Source organism: Chamaea fasciata, unplaced genomic scaffold (genome assembly GCF_029207755.1).
Source record: "Chamaea fasciata isolate MVZ Bird 193981 ecotype frontalis unplaced genomic scaffold, bChaFas1.0.hap1 SCAF_29, whole genome shotgun sequence".
Lineage (NCBI taxonomy): Eukaryota > Metazoa > Chordata > Aves > Passeriformes > Sylviidae > Chamaea > Chamaea fasciata.
The window spans coordinates 4251053-4259511 of NW_027094114.1; the positions used below are offsets into that span (position 1 = coordinate 4251053).

An 8459-nucleotide genomic window follows, 5' to 3' on the forward strand; every position below is an offset into this window, starting at 1 on the left:
GACCAATGTGCCAGAGCACTGCGGCCTTACAGCCACAGAAGGGCTGGGAAGGAGAGGCTGGAGCTGGGAAGAGCAGCACTGAAAGGACCAAGCACTGCTGCCTCCTGGCAGTGCTGCTCTGCTGGGACTCTTTTCCCCTTCTCCCTTCTTATTTCATGCAAGTCTCAGAGTTGGGATCCCAGATAAAACAGGCACTGCAAGCTGGTTTATTTTCTTCAAATGTAGCAATAGCACACACCCTAGTTTACAGAGCTTCTTGGTCAAATTCAAGAGGAATACAGTGAATTAGATGGAGGTTATAAAAAAAAAAATAATTTGGGATAATTTTCTGTCAGAAAACCAATTGAATACTTCCAAAGACCTGGGAAGGCCTGTTGGACCTTTCATGAGTTCCATTGCAAACACTATGCAGAAGAAAACAGGCAGTTTGTTGCTCCTGAAAAGCATCTACTCATCATTTTCCTCAGGGCATCCTTGAGCTCCTGGTTCCTCAGGCTGTAGATGACGGGGTTCAGGGCTGGAGGCAGCACTGAGTACAGAACTGACAATGCCAGATCCAGGGATGGCGAGGAGATGGAGGGGGGCTTCAGGTAGGCAAATGTGCCAGTGCTGAGAAACAGGGAGACCACAGCCAGGTGAGGGAGGCAGGGGGAAAAGGCTTTGTGCCGGCCCTGCTCAGAGGGGATCCTCAGCACAGCCCTGAAGATCTGCACATAGGAGAAAACCATGAACACAAAACAACCAAGAAATAAACAGATGGAAAACAAAAGAAGCCCAAGTTCCCTTAGTTTGGAGTGTGAGCCGGAGAGCTTGAGGATGTGTGGGATTTCACAGAAGAACTGGCCCAGGGCATTGCCATGGCACAGGGGCAGGGAAAATGTATTGGCCGTGTACAGCAGAGCATTGAGAAAGGCACTGGCCCAGGCAGCTGCTGCCATATGGGCACAAGCTCTGCTGTCCAGGAGGGTCCCGTAGTGCAGGAGTTTGCAGATGGACACGTAGCGGTTGTAGCACATGATGGTCAGGAGGGAAAACTCTGCTGAAATGAAAAACACAAACAGAAAGAGCTGTGCAGCACATCCTTCATAGGAGATGGTCCTGGTGTCCCAGAGGGAATTGTGCATGGCTTTGGGGACAGTGGTGCAGATAGAGCCCAGGTCAGCGAGGGCCAGGTTGAGCAGGAAGAAGAACATGGGGCTGTGCAGGTGGTGGCCGCAGGCTACGGCGCTGATGACGAGGCCGTTGCCCAGGAGGGCAGCCAGGGAGATGCCCAGGAAGAGGCAGAAGTGCAGGAGCTGCAGCTGCCGCGTGTCTGCCAATGCCAGCAGGAGGAAGTGGCTGATGGAGCTGCTGTTGGACATTTGCTGACTCTGGACATGGGGGCCTGTTCAAGGAGAAAAGATCAGTTACAGGTTAGAAGAAAGTTCTTTCAGTAAAATCAAAGCCTTTTCCCACAGACCATTCTTCTGTATCACACTGACAGCCTTTTGATTTTCTAGCAGATTTTCCTTAAACTCGAACTGGGGAGCCCTGGTTGGTGCTGGCTGAGTGGGTCTTCAGGTTCAGGGCAATTACATGCAGGGTTTTTACAATTCAGCCTTGCCGTGCAGACGTGAGAGGGGGACAGGGAACCCGTCCTCGTGTTCCACTTTGAAACCCTGTTAATACAGAAGTCTCTGTCAGCTTGTACTCCCACTGCCAGTGACCAGGAATGGTAAAGTCTGTTTAAATGTTCTAGAGGTTTTTCAACAGCTTTTCTTCATCTCCACTTGACTATTTTTGATGTCAGAAACTCTCAGCATTTCTGCTGCTGCGCTCAGGGAGAACAGAGCAAGTTCTCTGAGGCAAGGTGGTGCATGGAGAAGGAGGGGAGGAGGTCTGTAACCTTGTCCTGTTCCAGGATTCTCTGGGCTTTCACCTGTCCCCTACACAAGATGATCACCCTCCCATGTTTCCTTTAAAAACCATCCTGACACTGCTGAGAGCTGATGGATCCACCACAGTCCACCCAATGTCCATCCTCTTCTCAAGGGCTCAGCCCCACATTTGTACCCAAGGACACACGGGACTCATTCCACCAACCCAACAGCATTTTCTCCATCACAGAACTTGTGTGTCTCCCCGTGGGGCTTTCAGATAACACAAAGATGCTACAGGGCACGTTTGCATTGTGGAGGGAAGCTGGAAGCTTGGAAGGAAATTTCAGGGAGACTTTCAAGTGTCCTAATGATGGCACTGGATTCAATGAGATGGAGCTCCTTCCCTGGCTGCACTGACAGCATTGCCCACAGCCGGGCACTGGGGACAGGGTCACCCTGAGCCAGCTGTGCCCCCTCCCAGAGCCCCCCCAGTGCCAGGCAGCTGCTCCCAGCCCTGTGCTCTGCAGAGGGAACTGGGCCCGGGGCTGCAGAGCTGCCCCACTGCTCTGCTGCAGCTCTGCCTGCACAGGAGGGGGGCTTCATGCCTTGGACCCCTAGCCCTGAGGGCAGAGGCTTGGCTGGGGGACAAGAGGGAGGGGGCTTGTTCCGAGGGAGGGGCTGCACTGGAAAGGATCCTCTGGAGATCTCTCCCTGCCACAGCATTTCTGGGTTTTGTTTTTTCTCATTGCCTGATCTTCTCTCTGCTTCCTGGAGATTTTTCTCCTGGAGGTATTTCCCTGTTCCTGATCTCTCCCTGCCAGCACTCACAGACCCCAAATCTCTGTGCACTCTCCTTGGCCCTACAGAAACCTGCCTGTTTGCAGGGCACTGGCTGGGGGCAGGTTCTGTTTGGAGCTTGGAGAAAGGACAGGTCAGACTAAGCCTGATGGCTCCAGTGAAGGTGATGCTGGTGCTGTCCATGGGCACAGGAGTGGATGAAAGCACTTTTGGGAACCCATGAATAGCACTGGAGGTATAGTTCAGATGCCTTAGGGACTTTTAAACATGAAGTTGTTTATTATTTATCCCCCCCCGTTCACCAGGAGTAAGAAACAAAACAATGACTGAGTAAATTTTATCTTTATAAAAATTATTGTCCTGGAAATATTCCTGGAGTGAGCAGAAGCCCTGAGCATGTCCACATGCTTACAGCAGAGATAGTCTGAGTTGTGCTTACAGAATCCATAATGGGATGTTCCTGCTTTAGGAGATCATTGCAGGAGCTACAGCTGCATTGTCCTGCAGCCAGAGGCTTCCAGTGTCAAGGGCTGGAAATGATTCTCGCCCAGTCAGTCCTCAGCGTCTTCCCAGCCCTGAGTGATTGAAGCTCTCTGTGCCTGTGTGCTGTGCCCAGGGTGGCTGCAAGCAGTGCCCCAGCCCTGCTGGGCTGTGCACAGGAGCCACTTTGATGGAGAAATGCCTTTTTGAAGCTCATCTTGGTTGCCAGGAGGTGCCTCTGTGTCAGGAGCCCGGCCCAGCTCAGCAGCACAGACACAGCACAAGGATGCTAATGAGCCTCTTGGGAATTTGCTGTTGTTTACATCAGACTCAGTCCCTGAGAGAGTGTTCAAAAAACTTCTTAAGGACTCAAAGTCAGATTAAAAATGCCAAAGTTTCTTGAAGTTTTAAATGGGTCCCATTGAGGAACACGCCTGAGAAAGTGTCCCCAGGTTCCAGTTAGAGCAGAACACCGCAGGCACTGATGACAGGTGGGGACAAACAAGGCAAAGGTGTCTCTGATGCTGAGCAAACCTGCATGTGTTTCAGGAATGCAAAAGGCCAAGGCCTGAGCTCCAGCCCCTGGCAAGGCAGATGCTGTCCCTTCCTGTGGTGGTTTTATGTTTGCTGAATTTTGTTTACTAGCTGGGAGATAAGATTTTGGGAGAAAAAGCTGAAACAGGCTCAACTTAAAAGTAAAAACAGATAAGATTTTATTAGCATACACTAAGAAAAGAGAAAAAGGAAAAATGAGACATTCAAACATCTTTCCACTTACCACAAACCGTTCACTTTCCAAATCAACAGAGAGAAAACTATGATCTTTAGCCAGTTGCAACTATTTAAACATAATCCTGCATCACCTTGGGAGAGGAGCCTCTCTAGAGTTTATGGAGATACGTGCCACAGGAAAAGGTCTGGTGGTTCTCATGGTCACAAATCTGCAACCACATGGAATTTTTGCAGATTCTGTGCAGTCCCACCCATATAACAGTTTCCCAAGCTGCTTATGGGCCTCTGCATGTTTGGGGTACCATTTTAAGAATGCTTTTCTAGTATAAAGCAAGGATTCTCTTCTTCTTTCTCTAAAATCATCACTACCTCAAAAGAAATAGAGACCTCCTTTTATGCCTAGGAGCCGGAACTTCAAACTTACTTCCTTTCTAGAAGTATCTTTGCCTCAAAGGCTGAGACTTCCTTATTTTTTCCCAGGAACTGGGTATATTTTCTATTCAAAATCCTAAATTAAATCTCATTCATATCAGTACATACAACTGTTTGACTAGAACTTGCGTTCTCCCAAACAGCATTATAATAATCTATTTTTCTGTAATTCACATCCAGAGAAGTCTGGTCAGAAATATCCACTTCTTCCAATAGTCTTTATCAGTTCTTTTGCTAACTTTTGTCTCATACTCTCTCCTTACATTTCAAATCACTCTGTCTTCTATGAAGGAAGGAAAAAGGTTAATGTCTTTGCCTAAAGCCTTTTTTTTTCCCCCTTCTCCAGCTGACTCCCAGAACTTCAAGGCTGAAAGTGATAGCAGGGGGAGCATGGAGAAGAATCATGCTCAAGAACACTGATGGATGACCCTCCTCCGGCCCTGGTCTGATCTAAAGCAACTCAAACTTGGATTAGCTCCCTGGAGCTCCAGAGGAGAATTTTCAAAATTCTCTCCTCCATCAGCCAGCACGGGTTTAGGATAGGTAAGTCATGCTTGAGCAACCTGATCTCCTTTTATGACCAGGCGACCCGCCTGGTGGATGTGGGAAAGGCTGTGGATGTTGTCTGTTGGGACTTCAGCAAGGCCATAGGCACTGTCTCCCACAGCACGCTCCTGGAAAAGCTGGCAGCCCACGGCTTGGACAGGAGCACTCTTTGCTGGGTTAACAACTGGCTGCATGGCCGGGCCCAGAGAGTGGTGGGGAAGGGTGCTGCATCCAGCTGGCAGCCAGTCACCAGGGGTGTTCCTCAGGGGTCTGTGCTGGGGCCAGCTCTGTTCAATGTTTGTATCGATGGCATTGTGAGGGTATCGAATATTTCATTAGTAAATTTGTGGACGACACTAAGCTGGGAGTGTATGTCGACTACTTGGAAGATAGGATGGCTCTGCAGAGAGACCTGGAACAGTTGGATGGGTGGGCAGAGTGCAACAAGGTCAAGTTTATTAAGTCCAAGTGCTGAGTCCTGCATTTTGGCCACAATAACCCCAGCAGTGCTCTAGGCTGGGGATGGTGTGGCTGGACAGTGCCCAGGCAGAAAGGGCCCTGGGGGTTCTGGTCGACAGGCAACTGAACATGAGACAGCAGTGTGCCCAGGTGGCCAATAAGGCAAATGGCACTCAGCCTGGATCAGGAATGGTGTGGCCAGCAGGAGCAGGGAGGTCATTCATCTCCTGTACTCGGCACTGGCGAGGCCACACCTCGAGTGCTGTGTCCAGTTCTGGGCCCTCAGCTAAGAATAACCTTGAGATGCTTAAATGTGTCCAGAGGAGGCAACAAGGCTGGTGAGGGGCTTGGAACACAAGTTCTGTGAGGAACGACTGAGGGAGCTGGGGTTGTTTAGCCTGGAGAAAAAAGGAGACTCAGAGGTGATTTTATCACTCTCTACAACTCCCTGAAAGGTGTTTGTAGTCAGGTGGGGCTTGGTCTCTTTCTCCAGGCAGCCACAGACAGAATGAGAGGACAGAGTCTTAAGGCTGCACAAAAAGAAATATAGATTGGAAATTAAGAAAAAGATTTTTACGGAAAGGGTGATAAAGTTCTGGAATGATCTGACTGGAGAGGTGGTGGCATCACCATCTCTGGATGTGTTTTAACAAAGACTGGATGTGGCACTAGGTGCCATGGCTTAGGTGAGGTGTTGGGACATGGGTTGAACTCAATGATCTTGGAGGTCTCTTCCAATCTAGTCCTTTTGTCATTCTGTAATTCTGTAAAGGTTTCCAGGTCAAATAGACTAAGTCAATGAAGCTACTGCTATGATAAGAGTTTTATTTTGAGTTGGATGTTTTATTAAATGGTTTTCCAAGTTCCTTGATTTTCTATATTTTGCCAGTAGAGCTGTGTGTTGCTTTGACCTCTTAGCTCAGTTGGTTAAAGTATGGTGCCAATATCACCAAGGTTATGGGTTCAGTCCCTCTGTGTGCCATTCACATAAGAGTTGGACTTGATGATCCTTGATGGTCCCTTGAAACTAAGAATATTCTGTGCATCTGTTCATCCTGAGACTATCTGGTTGGCATTTCTCCTTGTGCACCAAACTCGAGTAAGAGAACCTTTGAGTACCCCCATTATTTCAGTGTTCTGGGGTGTTACAGCCCCGCAGGCTCATTACGGCCTCTTGTTTCCATGAGGCCCTGCTGTGTCACACTGGCCCTCAGTGCCATGAGGATCGGGAGTGTCACACAGCTTTGTGCCATTTGTCCTTGCTGCCCCTCCCATCCCACTGGCCCACAACCAGCCCTGAGCCACCCGGGAGGGACAGGCCCTGATGTGCCAGGCCTGGGCTCAGGGCTTGGCCTTTCTGCTCCCTCCAACCAGCCCAGGCCTTGCTCAGCATTGCAGTTCCCTGCTCACAGCCTGCGGCTCCCTGCAATCCTGGCCTCAAGGATCTGCTCTCAGCAGTCCCTGGGGAGTCTTTGGCACTCCCTGCCCTCAGTGGGGCCCAGGGATGCTCCAAGGGTCTTGGAGTTTTGCTTCTGCCTCCTTTAGCAGCTTCTTCAACCTTCTCTCAGTGCCTGGAGCTTCTGGACTCAGCCCCAAATCCAGCATGGGGCTGATTCAAATCCAGAAAGCAGTCACAACCTCCTTTTCTTCCTTCACTTGTCTTCGTCTCCAGGGCTTGTGCAGCTGCTTGGAGCCAGTTTGGAGTTCTCCTATGGAGGAAGATTTCAAAGTGCATCTCCTGATTTGTTTTTCTAATCAAGGCTGCATTTTTTTTATTCTTTTTCAGTCCATTGCAGAGGTGAAAGAAACATTCCCCAAGTGATCTTAATGCTGAGTGTCTCCTTAGGAGGTCTGGGCATGGAGAATGAGCCCCTTGCAGGCTGACCTTGTTTGGACAACCTGCTCCTCACCCCAACCTCACCGCGTCTGAAATCATCCACCAAAAACTGACATCTGAAATAATTTTTGTAAATTATGAATTTTTCTTAAAAAAAAAAAATTATAAGGAAATTATAATAATATTTATAAATATAAAAAATATTATTATATATGTTTTAACCTAAGTTTTACATTTATTTTAAAAATTGATACATTTTTAGCAACCAAAAATTATTGGTCATTGGTTCTAAGTAACACAATTCCCTTCATTAATTCATTGACAACATCTGGATATTGATTCCTCCTTATTTATGCTAATTAGTCCTATTTTTACTCCTTTTGTCATCTTCTTTATCGTTTTCTCAGACAGGGTAAAAGGGGCCACTTTGGGGTCCACGGAGACATTTCTGGGGCACATTTGGGGCAGTTCTAAACCTGGGGATGGAATCTGAAGAAAATTTGGGGTCTGAAGGACATCCGGGGGAGCCGGGTGGGCACTTGGAGGTCAGGGAGGGGAATCTGGGCCCCTTCGGGGTCCGGGCGGGCACTTGGGGGGCCCTGAGGGGACTCTCTGGGGCGCGGGGGATTTTGGGAGTTGTAGCCGCGGATAGAACACGGTGTAACGGGGCCGAGGAGCATCACGGGAGTTCGAGGCGCAGCTCCAGTGGCTGTCGGTGGGGCCCGGGGCATGACGGGAGATGGAGTCACGGCTGGAATAGGGCTCTGTGTGCCCCGCGGAGCATGCTGGGAGCTGTAGTCCCGGAATTGCATAAAGCCGAGCTGTGGCGGGTCCCGGAAGGCGCTTGGCGGATACTTCTGCGTCCGAGTCGCGACTTGAGGCCCTCGGAGGAAACGTGTGCGGTTCGGGAGGTATTGGGGGGAACTTGGGGAGCTCGAACCGGGCGCTTTAGGACACGGGGCACAGCAGGACGTTTCGGCGCGAGACTGTGTTCGGCAGAGCTCTGAGAGCACGGGGGATGATCGGAGATGAATTCCCAGAAGTGGCTCTAACGGGCATCTCTGGGGTTGGGAGCAGTCAGGGGAGTCTGGGACGATTTTGGGGGGTTCCAAATAAATACTGAGGGGGCACATAGGGATCCTGGAGGGTCTGGGGGAAACGTAGGGTACACATGGGGGGGAGGGGGGATACGGGGGCGGGGTTCTGTGGAGCGCGGGGCATGACGGGTATTGTTGTCCTGGGTGCAATGGGGCTCAATTGGGCCGCGGTGCATGACGGGAGTTGAAGGCAAAACCGAAACGTGGCACCGACACCAG

General features: G+C 50.0%; 1 protein-coding gene across 1 annotated transcript; it reads right to left on the reverse strand.

Annotated features, from left to right (window-relative positions):
* Positions 1-404: 404 nt before the first annotated feature.
* Positions 405-980, reverse strand: LOC136302494 (olfactory receptor 14J1-like; the record flags this gene model as incomplete). The annotated part of the gene is made up of 1 exon (XM_066205969.1): positions 405-980. A coding segment is annotated over one exon (576 nt), but the record flags the coding sequence as incomplete, so codon positions are not given.
* Positions 981-8459: the final 7479 nt, after the last annotated feature.